Raw genomic sequence first — 21775 nt, 5'->3', positions numbered from 1 at the left:
GTATTCTACCAATAAATCGAAGTCTGCTACCTGCTTTATCCACGACTGAGACTATGTGATAGTTCCGTTTCATGTTCCTGTAAAGTGTTACATCCAGTATTTGTATGAGTTTACTGATTACAGCTGTGATTCATTGATACCGTAGTTGTAAGATAATACATTTTTTTGTTTTGTGAAGTGCATAATTTTATGTTTCTGAACATTCAAAGCGGGTTTCCAATCTTTGCATCACTTTAAAACATTATCAAGGTCCGATTTAATGTTTATGCAGCTTCTTTCAGGCAGTACTTCATTACAGATAATTGTATCTGCAAAAATTTGAGGCTGCTGTTAATATTGTCTACAGGATCATTCATATACAACATAAAAATCAAGGTACCCAACGCACTTCCCTGAGGTCACCTGAAGTCTACATCTGTCGACGGCTCTCCCTCCGAGATAACTTGCTGTGTCCCCTCCCAACCAAAAAATCCTCAATCCAGTCACAGATTTCACTTGATACCCTATATTATCATACTTTTGGCAATGACCGTAGATGTGGTACTGAGTCAAATGCTTTTCGGGAATCAAGAAATACTACATCCACCTGACTGCTGCGATCCACGGCTTTCGATATGTGGTGTGAGAAACGAGCAAGTTGGGCTTCACATGATAGATGTTTTCAAAATCCATGTTGGTTGACATGGAGGAGGTCATTTTGTTGGAGATACCTCATTATGTTATATTCTACAACAAATGGATGTCAAGGGTATTGGATGGTAGTTTTGTGGATCATTTTTTGCTACCCTTTGTTTAGATGAATGCGACCTGTGCTTTCTTCCAACTACTGGATACTGTTTTTTGTTTGAGGTATTGCCAATAGGTTATACACTACTGGCCATTAAAATTGCTACACCAAGAACAAATGCAGATGATAAACGGGTATTCATTCGACAAATATATTATACTAGAACTGACATGTGATTACTTTTTCACGCAATTTGAGTGCATAGATCCTGAGAAATCAATACCCAGAACAACCACCTCTGGCCGTAATAACGGCCTTGATACGCCTGGGCATTGAGTCAAACAGAGCTTGTATGGTGTGTACAGGTACAGCTGCCCATGCAGCTTCAACACGATACCACAGTTCATCAAGAGTAGTGACTGGCGTATTGTGACGAGCCAGTTGCTCGGCCACCATTGACCAGACGTTTTCAATTGGTGAGAGATCTGGAGAATGTGCTGACTGACTGGGGCGCTGTCAAACATGTTCTGTATCCAGAAAGGCCCGTACAGGACCTGCAACATGCGGTCGTGCATTATCCTGCTGAAATGTAGGGTTTTGCAGGGATCGAATGAAGGGTAGAGCCACGGGTTGTAACACATTGAAATGTAACGTCCACTGTTCAAAGTGCCGTCAATGCGAACAAAAGGTGACCAAGACATGTAACCAATGGCACCCCATACCATCACGCCGGGTCATACGCCAGTATGGCAATGACAGATACACGCGTCCAATGTGCGTTCACCGCGATGTCGCCAAACAGGGATGCAACCATCATGAAGCTGTAAACAGAACCTGGATTCATCCGAAAAAAATGGCATTTTGCCATTCGTGTACCCAGGTTCGTCGTTGAGTACACCATCGCAGGCACTCCTGTCTGTGATGCAGCGTCAAGGGTATCCGCAGCCAGGTCTCCGAGCTGATAGTCCATTCTGCTGCAAACGTCATCAAACTGTTCGTGCAGATTGTTGTTTTGCAAACATCCCCATCTGTTGACTCATGGATCGAGACATGGCTCCACGATCCGTTACAACCATGCGGATAAGATGCCTGTCATCTCGATTGCTAGTGATACGAGGCCGCTGGGATCCAGCATGGCGTTCCGTATTCCCTCCTGAACCCATCGATTCCATATTCTGCGAACAGTGATTGGATCTCGACCAATGCAAGCAGCAATGTCGCGATATGATAAACCGCAATCGCGATAGGCTACAATCCGACCTTTATCAAAGTCGGAAACGTGATGGTATGCATTTCTCCTCCTTACACAAGGCATTACAACAACGTTTCACCAGCCAACGCCGGTCAACTGCTGTTTGTGTATGAAAAATCAGTTGGAAACTTTCCTCGTGTCAGCACGTTGTAGGTGCCGCCACCGGCGCCAACTTTGTGTGAATGCTCTGAAAAGCTAATCATTTGCATATCACAGCATCTTCTTCCTGTGGGTTAAATTTCGCGTCTGTAGCACGTCATCTTTGTGGAGTAGCAATTTTAATGGCCAGTAGTGTAGTTTATAAGGGGGGCTAACTCAGCCATAAACTGAGTATATAACATGATAGTACTCCATTGTGCAATTGGGCTGTGTTTAATTTGAATGGTTTCAGCTGTTTTTTCAGTGCCTCTGACAATAATATCTAGGTCAATCATCTTTTCAGTATTCCGAGAATTAAATTGGAGCAATACTCAAGGGTTTCATTTGTGGAGGGACATATGAAAATCGAGTTACAAGATCATGAAAGGGGTAGCTTCTACTCGCCAAATAGCTGAAGTATGGCTTCAGCTGCCTCAGACTGTGGTCCTGTGTGATTAGCAACTATCCCTTTCATAATGTTGTTACTTTTCATCCTGGATTTTTCCATTGTTTGAAAATAGATTTAAGCATTTCTGCTTTTGCTTTGCTATTCTCAATTTCAGTTCTTGACTTGTCCTTGGGTGACTGGATACTAACTTTGAAGCCTCTAAAAGCATTTACATATGACCAGAATTTCTTTGGGTTTTGTGAAAGGTCTTTTGACAATTTTCTCCTATAGTAGGCATTGAAGGCTTCACACATCGTTCTCTTGACTCCCAAACGTGTTTTGTTTAGCATCGTCCTTCCCAATGCTTTGTTTTATGTCTGTTAGGCAATAGTCTCCGTTCCTTTAGATGTTTCTTTACAGTGATAGTAAACCATGGAGGGTCCCCTAATTGAGAACTGGTGTACTAGGTTCATATCTATCCAGTGCATAAACAAGAATTTTTTTAAAACTTCAGCTATAATTTTTGTACTTGCTCTTGTCCTGAGCTCAAAGTTGCAAGTTTTTCATTGTGAAATGACACTACTGCTTACTTGTGTAGCTTGCTGAACATATCAATCTTTCTACTTGTTTTAGTTGCTCTTTGTACTTCGGTATTCATTCTCACTGTAACTGGCTCATGGGCACCAGTACCAGCAGCATGCAACCAACCTCATAACATTCTCTTACATGGGTTCTGGATCCACTGTTACACATGACATCTGAAAATGTTGCATCTTTTTTTGGCAAAATTAACATTGATAATTTTTTAACAATTAAACACTGAAATTAATAGGTTGTCATGCTACATGCTTGAAGATGAAGCGTTAGTGCATTGAAATTTACAGTTTAAAAAGGAGATGATTGGGGGAGCTTTTTGATTAGAAAGTTTGCTTTTGCAAAAACTTCTTTTTTCTCGTATCGTCTTTACTTGTGTTCTTCTTTTAGTGCTATTTAAACTTTCAATAAATTATTGTTTCTGCTGTGGAACTGTAGCATTTTCCCATTAGCAAATAGAGTGCTTCTCTGATTTGGCCTTAACATTATTTTTATTTTCCTACTCAATTTAATAATTACAGAATCTGCAGAATATTGTTTTTACCTTTTTTGTCATGAATAGCCATGCAATCTGTACTTAACAGTGCTACAGACAGAACCAACAATGTATTTAGTGCAGAAGTGGAAATGAAAATAACTGTATTCGCACATTACAGGAAGAGTTTGTGTGGTTGAAATTCATTAACTGATTTGTTCTCCGGTCATTATAGTGCAGAGTGCAGTCACTATAAACTGACAGACTGCCATAAGCCCATACAAATTAGAATTAAGTCGCACAGAGGGGAGAGGAATGATGCAAGGAAACAGTCCTTGCCTGCTTTTAGCAGGGCACATCCATATTCCATGTTTCTGCGGAAGCTGGACTGACACTTGGTCATGGCGATTGCTGATCCCTTCTGGTATTGTGAGGATTGTAAATCTGTGAATTCAGGCCCAACCTTTACCAATATTTGACACAACTACATTTCAAAAACACCTGCTACATAATAGTGCCACATTAAGTTTCTCGCATGATAAAAAATTTTTGAATGTAATGTAGCAGCCTTTCTTTGTCCTAAGACGTTAGGCCCCATGACTGAGCCCTATGTTGCATTACGAGGTGTGTATCTTATACAGACCATTCAGCCAACCACAGTAGATGTGGCTCCAGAGCATTGACCCTACTGATATGTCATTGCAATCGTGTACTTCTTATTTTGCAAATGTTTTCATGCACACCTTTTAAAATTGGGCTTAACTAAATGAGACGATGTGCAATGTCAGTAATCAAAACTTGTTTGTATTTTCAATATTTATATTCATAAAGTAAAGAGGTTTAAAACTTTGTTTAGTAAAATAATTCACCTGGATACAATTCATTATGAAATAGAGTTTATTAGGTAATTTCGTTTTCGTTTCTTGAGGCAGAATTTGCTTAAAAATTCACGTTTATTGCAAATGTGGATGTTCCAGGCTCCTACAAAGGGGATACTCTGCTGTACAACACTCATTAACACATCTTACATTCTCCCCTTGGAATTTCAGCTGCTTCTTTTTGCACCCTCCACACCAGCAGTTACTTTAAGTTACTGTTAGCTTTGATGCCTACAGTGCTTAAGTTTTTATCCAGTTAACTTGTATAATTGTGAAATTCATAAGACCTCCTTGTTGTTAACTGTTGCTGCATGTTGTTTTGAAGGAAAAATTATATTTCTCTTTTTGTTGTTTCATTGCTGCCACTCCAAATGTAACTTTTTTTTAGGTATTTCCTGCAGCCCCGGTCTACTAAAAACCGACCAAGTAAATCTGTTGGCAATGGTTCAGGCATGTTGGGAAGTCCATCCGACAGCCTTGGATCTCTCAGATTAAAGATTCACTACACAGCTGATCATGTGTTTCCTAGTCATGTATACAGCCAGCTGCGTTCGTTAATATTACAAAGTGTTCATATTGAGGTGAGTATCATTTGTATTTTGGTACTTGACTATTATCTTTTTTAACTTAACAGCAGGTGGAATTATGTAACAGTTCGTTAAATTCACACACACATACAAATAAGCAGGACAGCACTTGCCATTGGGAGGTGTAACTGAAGTAAATACAGTAGATATGCATAAAAATAAACAGCAGCAGCACACTTTCTGAGAGCTAAGAGTGCTGTTGTTAAATATTTCATCAGCTACATTGAATGTTGCACATCTTGAAGTGAAGTGAACTGAGTTGCATCCTTTGAAAAGCTGGCTATCATACCTGTCTCCAGAATTTAATAAATTTCAAACTTTAGTTTTCCTTTTTATGTAATTATGAAAGTTTCTTTTATTTTAACAGCCAGTCACATCGAGTGCAGCATATATACTCGGAGAGATAGTGCCTTGCAAGTTGGATGCAGCGCAACCACTCGTGAGAGTGTTTATGCACCATGGAGAAATCGTTCCAATGATTCGCGCACTTGCACAGTGGGAGATTTCTAAAGTCACGTAAGTTACACTCGATCATTTTGTACACATTTAATGTGTAATTAGTAGTTCCTGTGAAAATAATTATTAGTATGAAATCTGAAAAAGTATAAATGGTCTGTTGGAATATGCTGAATTTTGTATCAGCTGATAAAAACTAACAATACTTTCTAATCTAGTAGGCAGCCACTACATGAATTTTTTTTATATTCTGAACATAAAATATTATTTCTTCAACAGTGTGTAATGTCTACCTCTACTGAAAGTAATGTCAAACAGAATTTCTTATGTTACAATTTAAGTCACAGTCCTGCCTATGTATACATTGTAGGCAATAAAATAGTTACACATTTTTTCTTTACAGTTTGAAAGCTGTTTGCTCTACGAAGATTTGAAGTAGAAATTTCAAAGATCTCCTTGGTTTGTTTCAGTGATGCAAATACAATTTTCCGTGGTAACACTTTGGTTTCAAAAATGATGGATGAAGTCATGAGATTAGCTGGTCGCCACTACTTACATAACACACTTAGACCAGCCATTGACCTCGTTTTCCAGGAACGCAAACCATGTGAAATAGATTCCAGCCGTTGTAAGGATCCTAGTATAATACAAACAAATTTAGCTAATCTTAAGGTAACGAAATTCTCTACATTTGGAATATTGTAATATGACAGTATTTTTATGCATTTATAATGCTGCTTAGATTTGTTTTCTGTTCTCTTAACAGGAGTACGTTGAAATTATATTTCAAGCCATCACATCATCAGCTCTCCAGTGCCCCACTGTCATGTGCCAGCTATTCCATGATCTCAAAGAGTTAGCAAGTACTCACTTCAAAGGTAATCATTTCTCTGTAGGCATATTTAAACCAGCAATAAATACCTGGCCTGGTTTCTCTTGATGCCACTTCTTTGCATTCCTTTGAGTCAAACTCAATTCAATTTGCATTTCCTGCTAAACACAATTTTCGAAAGACATTTTAAATTTGGACATTTTTGGCTATGCTTTACTGTGACTATTTTTGATATTGAATGAAACAACAAGTTAACCATTACCAGTAACAGTTTATTTATTTCAACTAAGTGTTACAGAGATTTGAACCGTCAGGAGGATTTATATGAATATGATAAGATGTGTATCTGTTGTGTTACAACTTTAGAGTAACCTGTGACACGGTCATCAATAGCCAGGGCTCTTCTTTCTGTCCTGTAGCATCAAATACACCTTCTGTTGGTGTATGTGATTTAACACAACAGAAAAAGTAGCCTGTGTCCACTGAAGATACTGCCACAGGTTACCCGAAATTTTAACCCAACAGGTACATTTCTTATCAACCACATAAATTCACCTGGCAGAGTAAACCTCCAAAAGCTATTGTGGATATAAATAAATTGTGATTGTTAACAGTGAACTACTTGTTTCATTCTCTTTCAAAAGCACATTTTTTTTCCACCAAGCATGTGTGTAGGTTTGAAGTGGCTAAAATTTTCTTAGTGTGTCAGCCAAAGTTAATGAAAAACCAATTCTGAACAGTTATGAGACTGATGGACAAAGCAATCAGATTCATTTTTTTCCACTCTTTTACTAAATACACAGGACCACAGTCATCACCACTTGAGAAAACAAAGTATTCCCTCAGCTGGAAACACAAAATTATGTTTGAAATCAGTTGTGATTACATTGTAACTCATTTTTAAAAACAATCCCCTTAAGCTGAATTTTAATTAGATGTCTGTTACTTTCAACAGATTGCAATTAATTTTAAACCATTTGTGCTATAACTTTCCTTTGTCTCTGAAATCATTTTGAGTTACAGGAATTGCAGTTTTATTAGCCTAGATACTTAGTTGCTAAAAAACACTAAGTGAGCAGTCATTTTTGACTATCCTAACTGGCAAGTTTTTAATTCATATTCAGTGACATCCTCTTGACAGAATTCCTCGCTTTTACTAGAGATTGGTGTTTTTCCTGGATGTATTCATTATGCAGTATGATGTGATACATAGTTTTTGCAAGTCAGTTGTTAGTGACAACTGTAACTTCGGAATTATACATCTAACTTGGTAAGCTGTCTTAATGTGGATTTTATGTCTGTCTGTATACAGTAAAGATCATGACAAATTTGTAGCTGGCTCCCTCCTTAAAAGAAATTGATAAGCCATAGTAATGAAGTTAGTTTTCTGTGAAAGCTTTTTTTAAATAGAATTAAGAGAGATTTGCATCTTAAGCGTCTTAAATGGTTAATTTCATTGTCCATGGGTTCTTAACTGTGTATTGCGTAAAGAATGACTTGCATCTGAAGTGTCTTTAGCTTTCGGCCAAAAGGTCGTCTTCTGAAGTAGAAAAACAGGCAACCATGAACGCACACGCACGTGACTGCAGTCTCTGGCTGCTGCACCAGATGGATGTAGTAGTCCAGTGGTAGTGATAAAGAGAAGACATGGGGCAGAGAGAAGAAAAGGGGGAGGGGGGTGTTACAGTGCAGCTTGTGGGAGTGTGCAGGGATGTGGTTGGGACAGATTGGGTCTGCTAGGTTAGTCGGGAGATTTGGGGAGGGGGGAACGGGAAAAGAGAGAAGGGGAACAGGACTAATGGGTGCGTTGGTGGAATGGAATGCGCTGTTGTGCTGTAGTGGGAGTAGGGAAGAGGACAGGTTAGGGCAGAACAGGAGGGACTAGTGAAGGTTGAGTACGGGGGTGGGGGGTACAGCAATGCAGGATATATTGCAGGGAGAGTTCCCACTTGCATGTTTCAGAAAGGATCCAGATGGCACAGACTGTGAAGCAGTTGTTGAAATGAAGCACATAGTGTAGGGTAGCATGATCAGCAGCTGGGTGGTCCAGCTGTCTTCTGGCCACAGTTTGTCAGTGGCCATTCATGTGGAAATGCAGCTTGCTAGGTGTCGTGCCCACGTAGAAAGCAGCACAGTGGTTGCAGCTTAGTTTGTACATCAGATGACTGCTTTGGTTGCCCTGCCTTTGATGAGATAGGATATGGCTTCATTGGACTGGAGTAGATGGAGGTGGGAGGATTTATGGGACAGGTCTTGCATCTTGGTTTTTTGCAGTTATATGAGCCATGAAGCCAGGCATTGGAGACAAGTGGAGTAGGGATGGAGGAGGATATTGCGCAAGTTCAGTGGGCAGTGGAATACCTCTGTGGGAGTGGTGCAAGGGATAGTGCGTAGGATATTCCTCATTTCAGGGCATGATGAGAAGTAGTCGAAATCCTGTTGGAGAATGTGATTCATTTGCTGCAATCCAGGGTGGTTCTGAGTCACGAACGAAGCACTCCTTTGTGGCCGTTTGGTAGGTATTGGGAAGTGGTAGGTGACTGGAGATATAAGGCATAGATCTGTTTCCGTATAAGGTTGGGTGAGTAATTTTCATACGTGAAGGCCTCAGTGGTAGCCTTGGCATATTTGGAGAGTTACTGCTCGTCACAGTTCTTAAGGGTGTTCTACAGAGTTGTTTTTTCCGTTTTATGTTCAATATTTAGATGACTGACCCAGCCATTGTCTTCAGATGGTACTAGATTTGTTACTGAGTGAGGTGATGCTGTGATTAGCACGCTGGACTCGCGTTTGAGAGAATGGCTATTGAAATTTCTGTCCAACCATGCAGATTTAAGTTTTCTGTGATTTCCTAAATCACTCAAGGCAAATGGTGGGATCCTTCCTTTCAGAAGGGTACTGCCAGTTTCCTTTCGTATTGTTGTGCTCCATCTCTAATGACTGTGCTGTCGATAGGATGTGAAACTATAAACACTCTACCATCCCTGGTTTTGCTGTTATGTGTACGCACTACCTTTGCGCCAACTAGAGTGGTTGTTTTCATAATAAACTACAATATGGTATAGTAGGTTGCATCAAATTGTGATCACATTTTTCTCATTGTTTATGTTAACCTTCTATTGCGTGACTTTTCTTTAGGAAATCAGTTGCATTGAAGTAAGTATCTGGGCATAGGATCTGACAGACAAAATACTAGTAACAGTTGTAAAAAGAAATTTGTATTTCATTTGGATTTATTCAATATTTTAGATTTGTTGCCATATGGCAACAAATCGAAAGTATTGATTAATTATTAATTGTTCAATTACAGACATATGGAAACACAATAAGTGTTATCATTAAGTATTATTTTATGTACCTTAAAAATCTATCTGGCAGAAATAATTCTCTCTTTCAGCTACTTTCACATATATTTATGTTCTCTCAACCTTTAGCAAAGATTTTTGATTTTGAACTGTGTCTGCCAACACAGTCCACCTTGATACACCCTGACTGTGTGTGTGTGTGTGTGTGTGTGTGTTGTTAGACAGCAACAAACATTAGACATAAATTTACCGTTTGTTGCTACTTGGCAACACCAGGCAATAGATGGTTAAAAACAAAAAAAGATAGCCAAATATCTCTCTCTCTCTCTCTCTCTCTCTCTCTCTCTCTCTCTCTGTGTGTGTGTGTGTGTGTGTGTGTGTGTGTGTGTGTGTGTGTGTGTGTGTGTCAGTATCAGAGGGTGGGGGGGGGGGGGGTGTACATTTTTTTAAATGTCATTATTAACTCAAGGATTTATGCTGTTTATAGTTTTTAAATTCTGAAATAATACTTGAGATTTGTCAAAGGGAGAAAGTAACAGGACATTAGGCATAGCTCATCAGATGTGACAATTAGAAGTTGGGGAAAGTGCTGCTGATGAGGAAATTATGTGGCCATTGATAGGAGTAGCATTAAATGTCTTGATACCACATTTCTACATCACTTTGCCTTTCTTGAAATATTACAACACTTAGCACTAGTGTTTCGTTGCTAAATTTGATTTTCTTGGGTCACTGATTTATATTTGCTTGTGATTGACACGTAGTATTAAGAACTACATTCAGTTGTTTTCCTTCATTTCAGATAATAAGGAAGTCAAGTATTCAGTTATATCTGGTTTCATCTTCCTCAGGTTTTTTGCCCCTGCCATTTTAGGACCGAAGCTGTTCGATTTAACAACAGAACAAATAGTAAGTTGATACATTCTTAAACATATATAACATTAATTGTCTCCTAAGTATCTCTGTAGTGACTGTTTAATTCATATAGATTATCATTGTTTAAGAGATTTTGATACATCGTATAATATTTTCTGCGGAAACAGCACCGAGACTAAACACTGTTTGTTTCTTGTCCAGCTTACTCCTTATCTTTTACATTGGACAGCTGGAGCTGCTAATTAGTCAAAACTTTTTGCTAGTGAAGATATTTGTAAAGCTTCCCTTCTTTAGATTGCTACTGTATGGACAACTGAATTATTCTAATGTTTTTTGTGTCAGCTACAGATGGTGCATCTTGAATCACACATGTCCTGAGGAGTGAGTTCTTCCTCTCCCTGCATTTCTGAATCAACGAAATATTGCACTAGCTACACACATTTTATTTTTATTTACCTGTCTGACCCTAGTTCTCACTTACCTGGAATCAAATACTTTGGAAAATTTGCTGCCAACTTTTGTGATAATATAGTACTGTGTTGCAGTGTGAAATAAGACATCAATCGTAGAGTTTCATTATTTAGTGTTAGTTGTGTTATATGTCTGTTACTTCATTTAAAAATGATTTGTGAAGTAATTCTTGGCCTTCTGTAGGTCCCAAGTGCCTTGTGTGGAGCAAATTATTTTAGTGTCAGGTATATGAAGGATACAAATATTAATTGGATAGTAAGCATAAAAAAATTTATTTCTCTTCTTGGCAGTAATACTTGAGTTTAGATGGAAGTTACTACTTCACCTCATAACCTCAATAGTACATTTTCTCTTCTTCTTGCTACTTGCCTCTAAATTGGCAAAGAAGGAACATTCATTGCCTCTGTTGTTGACTATACCAACTCTTTTAGTAAGGTGAAAAACCATTGACAAAGTCTGGACAAAAGTAACTGTTCTTGTATGGAGTGCCCTTCCTTACCTTTTTTTCCAAATAATAATTTTCTTTCTATATGCGCATTCTTCACAAACTTGTTCAGTATTTCTATTCAGCCTCCCATTCGGTTAGCACTTGTACGTATAAGGCTGTTCTCATATCTCCAAATATTTACAGACCTTTGCTATTGATTTGCCTCTCAATTTGCTATTTGTCGTTGCTTGTTTGTCTGATTAACACATTTTAAAGCTTACTGTCATCTGATTGATATTTTACATATAAGTTGATCAAGAGTTTTAAACATAAATGTGTTACAGAAAAATTTGTCCACCACTTGTAAAGCAAAACATTGCTTTCATCTTAAGGAACAGGCATTTCACTAAATCATCATATCAAAACAAAATAAAATGATACAAACTAGTTTTAGTGACACATTCCTGTCAAAAAACACTGTATCTGCATCTTATAGCCCTTATTACTAAGGACAGGAGAAATAGTTTTATTTTATGTGCAAATGTGGAGTTATTTGCTGCCACATTCACTGTTACTTTTTGCCACATTCGCCATTATTTTTGGCCAAATTTGGTATTGTTTATTTTGACAATTTTAGTGTGACTTAGTTTGTCAAATTCTGTGTTGTTTACTTTGCCAAATTTGGTGTTTTTTGTCAGATTTAGTGTTTTTGTCAAACTCAGTACTGTTATCGAAAACCTTCTGGGAATTCAGCCAGGTAATACTTTCAGCGACCGCCGATATTTCGGTGAGAGAACGCCCCGCCATTTTCAAGGCAAACTGCAACAGACAGGCAAAGTACATGCAAATTTAAAACCTCGGTTCTTGGACTGATGCAGGAAAGATAACACACACTGAACACTTGTGCCACCAAAGATGACTAAAGTCAGAGCTATGGATAGTGAGACTACGAACTTGCAGGTGAGGTAGCATTGACTCTGTCCCCCTGTGTTTTGACAAGGGAGAGAGCCGGATTCCCAACAGAGTTTAAACAAAAACCTCCATCCCTGTTAACGAGATTGCTCGCTAATTTAATCCCAACTACCTCCTTAATAACACTGTCCCAATAGCTGGACGTGCATGCCAATATCTCGGGTGTTATTATGTAACATGGGATGACCAGTAGCCAAGCAATGTTCAGCAATGGCAGATCTGCGTGGCTGCTGTAATTGTGTGTGCCGTTTATGCTCAGTACATCGGTCCTCCATGGTCCTGATAGTTTCACCAATATAAGACATGCCGCAGCTTCAAGGAATGCGATATACACCCGCCTTGTGCAGACTAAGATCATCCTTAACAGAACTCAAAAGCGCTCCAATTTTAGATGGAGGTCGGAAAACACATTTCACATTGTATTTCCATAAAATACAACCAATCATGTTGGAAGTGTTTCCTTCGTAAGGCAGAAAGGCAGTAGACTTAGGTGTCGACTCAGAATTATCATCAATCACCCAATGTACAGTTGGTCGATAGTGCAACACACGTTCAATCTGTCTATCTCTATAACCATTTTGATGAAGTGTGACTTCAAGATCGGACAGCTCAGCTCAGCTGGCAAAGTCTCAGTGTCAGAAACGACGTGCCCTGTGCACTAGGGTACGAAGTACCCTTTCGTGCTGAGCCTGATGGTGACAACTATTAGCCTGTAAGTAGAAGTCGGTGTGAGTAAGTTTCCTGTAGACTGCATGTCCTAGTGATCCATCATCCTTCCTCCTAACCAACACTTCAAGAAAGGGAAGGCAACCATCCTCTTCCACCTCCATCGTAAAACGAATGTTCGGGTGGATCGATTTCAGATGTTCTAGAAACGCATTCAAATTCTCCCTACCATGAGGCCAAACAACAAAGGTATCATCAACATATCTAAAGAAACAGGCGGGTTTCAAAGGCACCAACTTCAATGCACGTTCCTCGAAGTCTTCCATAAACAAATTTGCAATCACAGGAGACAATGGACTACCCATCTCAACTCCATCTGTCTGCTCGTAATACTGGACATTGAATGAAAAGAAAGTGGATGTCAACACATGCCAAAAGAGATTAGTTAATTCAGCTCCAAACCTAGCCTCAATTAACCGCAAGGAATCAGAGGAACACGAGTGAAGAGAGAAACCACATCGAAACTCACTAAAATATCAGAGTCATTCAACCACAGTCCCTCAAAACGACGTAAAAAATCAGGTGAGTTCCTGATATGATGTTCACACCGATATACTAGTGAACTCAACAGAGAAGGAATATGCTTGGCTACACGATATGTCAGAGGACCGATGTTACTCACTATAGGATGGAAAAGAACCCCTTCCTTGTGAACTTTCGGAAGGCCATATAACCTAGGGGGAACAGCACTGTAGGTGTTAAGACTCTTGATAGGATAGTGTCCTGCGACAAACCATTTTCTTCAGGAGGCTGTTGGTCTTTCTCTCAACACTTTTTGTGGAGTCAGCATCGATTCTGCGATAAGCTGAATCAGATAGTAAACTTTGCATCTTTTGTACATAATCCTGTTTATTTAAAACAATGGTGGCATTGCCCTTGTCTGCAGGTAAAATAACAATATTAGGATCAACTGTGAGAGAGCATAAAGCAGCCTTCTCTGCTGCTGTTACATTACTCTTGGGTGGACGAGCCCTAGTCAACACACGGCATACCATCCTCCTAACCACCTCTGCAGCATCAGGAGGTAGTTTGCAAACTGCCTGTTCAATTGAACTAATAAAATCAACTACGTTCAAACTTTGCCAAATGCCAGCCAGTAACGGAATTGTATTCCCAGTCAGCTTGAGTCCATGAGGCACCGTCCAACGAATCCCAAGTGAAGTCAGACAATTCCGATGCAACCATTAAACGAAAACTATACAATTCTTTGGAAACAGAATCCAAACGTCGATGAGTAAAACGAATCCTTTCACAAACAAGAGCCAAGCAAGCACATTGCTTGATGTGATTGGTGGCAGGAGAATTAACGTGGTGCACAACCTTGGCAAATGTTGGGACATGATTTTCATCTCAACACCTCAATAAAAACGACAAAGCACATTGCAGTCTAATTCGATAGCTACGAAGTTTATCCAACTTACGTAAACACCGATACATTTCCTCCCCAGGTGTTTCTTTAGGTATGTTGATGATAACTCTGTTGTTTGGCCTCATGGTAGGGAGAATCTGAATGCCTTTCTAGAACATCTGAACTCAATCCACCCGAACATTCATTTTACAATGGAGGTGGAAGGGGATGGTTGCCTTCCATTTCTAGACGTGTTGGTTAGGAGGAAGGATGATGGACCATTGGGACATGCAGTCTACAGGAAACATACTGACACCAACTTCTACTTACAGGCTAATAGTTGTCACCATCCAGATCAGCGTGAAGGGGTACTTCATACATTGGTACACAGGGCACGCGTTTCTGACGCTGAGACTTTGCCAGCTGAGCTGTCCCATCTTGAAGTTACATTTGGTCAAAATGGTTATAGTGATAGACAGATTGAACGTACATTGCACTATCGACCAACTGTACATTGGGTGATTGATGGTAATTCTGAGTCGACACCTAAGTCTACTGCCTTTTAGCGTTACATAGGAAACAGTTTCAACAAGATTGGTTGTATTTTACGGAAATACAATGTGAAATGTGTTTTCCGACCTCCACCTAAAATTAGAGCGCTTTTGAGTTCTGTTAGTGGATGATCTTGGTCTGCGTAAGGCGGGTGTATATCACATTCCTTGTAGCTGCGGCATGGTTTATATTGGTGAAACTATCAGGACCATGGAGGACCGATGTACTGAGCATAAACAACACACACGATTACAGCAATCTGCTATTGCGAAACACTGCTTGGATACTGGTCATCCCATGTTATATAACAACACCGAGATATTGGCATTCACGTCCAGCTATTGGGACAGTGTTAATAAGGAGGCAGCTGAGATTAAATTTGCAAGCAACCTCGTTAACAGGGATGGAGGTTTTTGTTTAAACTCTGTTGGGAATCCGGCTCTCTCCCTTGTCAAAACACAGGGGACAGAGTCAATGCTACCTCACCTGCGAGTTCGTAGTCTCACTACCCATAGCTCTGACTTTGGTCATCTTTGATGGCACTATTGTTCAGTGTGTGTTATCTTTCCTGCATCAGTCCGAGAACTGAGGTTTTAAATTTGCATGTACTTTGCCTGTCCGTTGCAGTTTGCCTTGAAAATGGCCGAAATATCGGCGGTCACTGAAAGTTGTATACACCAGGAGAAACTCAGGTCTCACTCAGTACTGTTATTTTTGCTAATTTTGATGATATTTTCATCATCACATCGAAGATCATTATACAGGACAAACTGCAAGTTTAATGTTATACATAAACACAGACTTCAGAAGATTAGAAGTCAAGTTGGAGTTTAACCTTTGATAATTATCAGTTACAAATACCAGTGATAGTAAACTTCCATCCTCGGATTTATAACATTTTTATACAGAAAAATTACAAATTTTGCAGTATCTCATAAAAACTGCCAATTTCACCTTATTTTGCTAAAATCCACTAATTTTGCATTGTATTTCAGATTATCATTTTCACAAAATTTTCCTGTCCCTGCTTATTACAGATTTGTCAAGATTCTTGAATATAAGTTGAAAAGTTGCTTATTTAACAATTTCTCTTAGAAATGTTAATGTGTTAAGCAATAGTTGGCTTAATTATTGATTTTGTTCAAATTCTTTACAGGACTCTCAGACAAATAGAACTTTAACTCTTATTTCCAAAACAATACAAAGCCTAGGAAACCTTGTAAGTTCACGGTCTTCCCAGCAAACATTCAAAGAAGAATATATGGTTGCAGTCCACCGAGAGTTTTACACAGAAAAACATATTGAAGCTGTGAGACAGGTACTTAAAGATATTAAAAATAAAATGTCCTGAGAGATTGCTCATTTGAGAAGTACGTTTTGTATTTCTTATTTTGTCATTGCATTGTATGTATCTGGGCTTGTGAGGGCAAGGAAAAGTGTTCTCACCTGATGTTGTGATGTAATTCTGCTCAGTTGTCCACAACCCATGGTCTAGTGATTCGCATCACTGAACCGAGATCAGAGGTCACCAAACTTTTTTCACAGTGGGCTGAATAACTGACAAAATGACGAGTGCAGGCCACATCACCATTCTGTACAATAGTTGCAAGACAGAATGACATGTCTGGAAAAAAAAGATGAAAAACTAAGATCTGCATTCCATCTGTACTAGTGAATGGCATGCAGCCTCCATATTTATTTACTAAAAAGCTATCAAAGAAGATGACAGCAGCAAAAATATTTTAAACCTAGTGTACACATAAGTGAATCTCACAAACTAAGCAGAAAGAAAACAGAGATTTGTGACACAGTTATTTGACTTTCAAGATATCGCCAGTGTTTGGATTGGTATTGCTGCATCCAATCCAAACACTGCTTTCAAATGTTCATCATTCATCTCATTTGATGTGCTGATTTATGGAAATGTTTGCACACATACGTTGATCCAAACACTGATGCCATAAGGCAGCAGATTTCTTCAGTTTTGAAAACAGCATCAGGCAAGCAGTGGTAAAATTCAATGAGTTTCTCTTCTCTGTCCTTCCCCTTCAGCAAGTCACTGATTTGCATATCAGTCAGCTACAATTGAATGGATACTAGGATAGAATGATGTCACACTCAGTTCTGTTAAGAGCTGGCAGTCTCTCCAAAAAAATCAATCTTCAAGTCAATATTAATTTTTTCAGAAAATCGAGGTTGACTTCTTTGGGGATTATAGCACAAAACTCTTTAAAATAATGAAAATGAGAAAACTTTTCCCAGTTGTGCTTCATATAATCACAGATTTGTCTGATATCTTTTGATGGTTCTGTAAAGATTATGCAGGTTGTGTACAACCTGGGAAAGCCAGGAAAAACCCAGGATTTTTTCATCCAGGGAAAACACTGTAATTTCTTGGGACTCTAGGAATTTTTCATTGTTTTAGTTTTCAGTTAACTTTTTGTAGTTTTTACTAGTAAAAACTGATACTTTAACGCACTGCTGCAGAATAACACTGCAGCAATGAAACATAAACAAACAAAGACTTACACCGAAATAAAACTTTTGTTGCAAAGAAAATGCACTATTTACAGCAAAACACAGTACACACACAAGTGTCTGCTGACAGCAAAATGTGTCAAAGATTATGGAATACTTTGTAACAGCAAACTGCTTTCGATGTGTCTTTCTCGTGGGCCTCATTTCAATGAGTGTGATGTCAGAACTGCTTACATTTCCAACAGGTCATAGGAAAATATTGTGAATGGTGGTTTGAGAAGGGTTACTTTCAAAGTAAATTTCCTTTTACACAAGATGAATTTCGTTATGTATGAGAATGTTCCATGAATTTCGTAGATTAAGGAGTGTTAGACTTACTTAACATTGAGGACCAGACACTTGCAAAAAATTTCGGGCCCAAAATACCAGTCATTTATGCCATTACTTAAAATTTTACTTGGACATTTGTGTTTGGTACAACTTAGAGGATAACACACACTAAAAAAGACCAAGTTTCATGGTTAGTTTGTCTTACTTATTTTAGTTCTGTCATACATTACAAATGTAATAACAATTGCAAAAAGCATAATTATTCTTCAAAAAAAAAAGATCAGTGAGTTCTCCAGCAGTTTCACACATAATTAGCTTTCCTTGGAAAAGTAAGTGCTTGATGGAACATGTATTCTGCCAGGTAACCTACAGAAGGTTCGGTGCACACCAGTGAAATTTATAATTGTGCTCATCAGAAATGTTCAGGTTCTGCAATTTAATCTGTGCTCTTAGGATCCTGTCTAATCACACCCTTGGAAAAAGACAACAAAATCTTTTTGACAGTCAATTTTATATGTGAAAGCTTAGCTTGTCTTGTGGCTACATGTATGCATATTAATTTGAACCATTAAGTTTGGTGAAGTGGAGTCTCTTAGTAAGATGCAATCGGGCTCCCTGTTCCTCAAAGCTGCTTCTGGCATCCAATCTACAGCTCTTCGTGCCTGCGATAGTCTTGGCATGTCCCAGAGTCTATTATGCCTCACCAATTTCTGGTCCAGGGAGTGATTTTTCATAGGGACCTCATCCTGCAAACAGATGAGGTACTCCGGGCTAATTGTGTGCAGAAGGGTTGCAAAGACAACTGCACCAATACCGGCGCCTTCATTCTGGCTTTTGAGGGGTTTCCCTCCCAGAGAAGGTTGAGGTTATGTGCTACAAATATGAGATGTGACGTGAAGCCATACGTCCCTCAACCTATACGGTGCTTTCAGTGCTTGCGTTTTGGGCATATGTCCTCCCGCTGTACAGTGGTTACTGTGGACACACACTCCATGAGGGAAGCCCCTGTGTTCTGCCACCTGTGTGGGTTAATTGTGCTGACCACCACTCCCCCACTCACCGGATTGCCTGGCTTGCAAGACAGAATAGAAGATCCAAGTCCGTGGATCACCTGTCTTATGCTGTGGCTCGCCAAAAGTATGAGAGAATCCACACAGTGTCACGATCTTCAACTTTTGCATCCGTTGCTTCATTTCCTCCTCCTACCTCTTCCTTACCCCAGCCCTGGTCCCCCTCAACCCTCCCTCTCCCTTGCAGCTCCCCCCTTCTTTGGCACCTGCCGGTGATTGGACTCCTTCCCAGGATTCCACTCCCCAGCATCTTTCAGGCTGGCAGACTGGTCACCCGCTCTCTTTCGGTTCCAGATCTTGCAGACGCCTGTACTCCCTCTGTGCCCTAGCCCTCCTCCACCTCTGAAAGAGGAGAAGAAGAAATATAAATACCATAACAAAGCCCCCCCCCCCCCTCCCCCGCCATGCCCCCCGGAGGTGCCATCTCCCACCTTGCAACCTGAGTCTGTCATCTTATTTATGGATGTCACCCCATCCTTGTCAGTGACGACTACTGACCGAGTGGCATGACCTCCTTTTGGCTAACCTGGACTCTTGCCACATGATCATCCAGCGCAGTTGCAACAGATACTATTGGCACCTACCAGAAATGCAACGTCTAGTCTCCTCCTATTCTGCGTTCTCTCTTGTTCTTCAATTCTTCAAGAAACCCATTTCTGTGATTACCACCCTCCAATGTTTTATGGTTATTGGGCATTCTGTCGGGACAGTGCTGGCCCTGGGTTAGCATCTGGTGGGTTTTGCACGTTGGTTTGCTCTGATGTCATTAGTGACCAACTTTGAAGCAATAGCGGTTTGAGTGTAGACTACTCTGGCAATCACCATTTAGAATGTCTACCTCCCTCCAGGTAGGCCACTTTCTTATGTTGCACTGTCTCCTTAGGGACTTCAGTGTCCACCATCCACTGTGGGGGAGTGTCACTTCAACGGGTAAGGGTCTCCTAATTGACCAACTTATCACGGACCTCGATTTGTCTCCCCTCAGTGATGATTCCCCTACCCACTTCAGTGCAGCTCATGGCACCTTCTCTGCTATCGATCTCATGATCTTCTCCCCTGCCCTCGGGGCTTCCCTACATTGGTCATCCCATGATGACATTTGTGACAGTGAACACTTTCCAGTGATTCTATCACCTGCCTGCTGCCGCCAGGCAGACAGGCCCTCACATTGGACATTCCGCAGGGCCAGTTGACCTTCATATACGTCTGCTGTGCACCACCTTCTCGAATTCCATTGACGTAGTCATGCAAGGTGTCTGTGCCACTATTCTTCATGCTACTGGCACTGCTGTTCCCCTCTCCACAGGTCCCCCTCATCGTCAATCGGTACCATGGTGGACCAAGGATGATACATTCGCTGACCAGGACTGCCGACGGGCCCTGCAGCGATTTAAGTGACACCCTTCACAGACCAACCTCCTCGCTTTTAAGTGTCTCTGTGCTAAGGCTCATTACCTCATTAATCGGAGTAAAAAGAAATGCTGGGAGTGCTATATTTCCTCCCTGGGGTCATATGCCTCTTCATACAGGTTTAGGTTAAGCTCCATAGCCTTCTGGGCCACCAGCGATGGTCAGCTGTCCATGGTCTTCACTTCCAAGGTGCTCTGTACACTGATTCATTGGTCTTCACAAAACACCTTACAATACGCTCTACAACGGCATCGGCACCCACTTTCTATCCTATTACCTTTCTCTTGCAGAAACGCAGAGTTGAATAGACCTCCCTCTGTTCCATCCCACACCATGCTGAACCCTATGACAAACCCTTCACCAAATGGGAATTCTTGCAGGCTCTTACCTCTTCGCGAGACATGGCCCCAGGCCTGGACTCCATCCACAACCATATGATCCAACATTTGGACATTCCCCAGAGGGAACATGTCCTCAGGGTCATCAACCACATTTGGCTCACAGGTGCTTTTCCGTCACAATGGCGAGACAGTATTGTTATACCCATCTTTAAGCTTGGGAAGAACCCAGCATATCTCGACAGCTACCGCCCAACTAGTCTGACAAATGTACTTCTTAAGCTGCTCGAGAGAATGCTCAGATTCAGATTATGTTGGGTACTCGAATCTCGGGGCCTTTGTCCCCATATCAGTGTGGCTTCTGGACAGGACAATCCTCCGATTGACCATTTACTCCAATTGGAATCAGCCAGCCATCAGGCTGTTACTCACTGCCGGCATCTTTGCGCAGTCTTCTTTGACCTGCTGAAGGCATGCGACATGGCTTGGTGCCATCACATTTTAGTTACCCTCCATGACTGGGGCTCCCGTGGTCCCCTTCCTATTTTTATCCACGAGTTTTTATCTCACTGGCCCTTCCGGTTTCAAGTTGGCACTTCGGTCAGCACCCCTCAGATTCAGAACAGTATCCCACAGGGTTCTGTGCTAAGTGTCACACTCTTCCTCATTGCCTTCGATTTGCTTGTGACCTTTGTTGGGCCTCTGGTTACCCCGGCATTGTATGTCGACGATTTTTGCATCTGGTGCAGCTCCCACTCGGTAGCGTCTGCTGAGTATCAGCTCCAAGGCGCCATCTCATGGTCCGCTGTGTGGACCACATCTACATTTATACTCCGCAAGACACCCAACGATGTGTGGTGGAGGGCACTTTACGTGCCACTGTCGTTACCTCCCTTTCCTGTTCCAGTCGCGTATGGTTCGCGGGAAGAACGACTGCCGGAAACCCTCCGTGCGCGCTCGAATCTCTCTAATTTTACATTCTTGATCTCCTCGGGAGGTATAAGTAGGGGGAAGCCATATATTCGATACCTCATCCAGAAACCCACGCTCTCGAAACCTGGACAGCAAACTACACCGCGATGCAGAGTGCCTCTCTTGCAGAGTCTGCCACTTGAGTTTGCTAAACATCTCTGTAACGCTATGAC

At 40.7% G+C, this 21775-nt stretch overlaps 1 protein-coding gene across 1 annotated transcript in view; it reads left to right on the top strand.

The window, feature by feature from the left end:
- LOC124776995 (GTPase-activating protein) overlaps nt 1–21775 on the top strand; it is a 128114-nt gene that overhangs the window by 41481 nt on the left and 64858 nt on the right. The window contains exons 7-12 of the mRNA XM_047252243.1: nt 4841–5033; nt 5407–5555; nt 5966–6167; nt 6262–6373; nt 10435–10541; nt 16161–16322. Of these exons, the coding sequence (XP_047108199.1) occupies nt 4841–5033; nt 5407–5555; nt 5966–6167; nt 6262–6373; nt 10435–10541; nt 16161–16322 (925 nt within the window). The remainder of the gene's footprint in view (nt 1–4840; nt 5034–5406; nt 5556–5965; nt 6168–6261; nt 6374–10434; nt 10542–16160; nt 16323–21775) is intronic.

This window comes from Schistocerca piceifrons, chromosome 2, assembly GCF_021461385.2.
Source record: "Schistocerca piceifrons isolate TAMUIC-IGC-003096 chromosome 2, iqSchPice1.1, whole genome shotgun sequence".
Lineage (NCBI taxonomy): Eukaryota > Metazoa > Arthropoda > Insecta > Orthoptera > Acrididae > Schistocerca > Schistocerca piceifrons.
The sequence above is the reverse complement of the archived record's forward strand: the minus strand, read 5'-3'. Positions and strand labels throughout refer to the sequence as shown.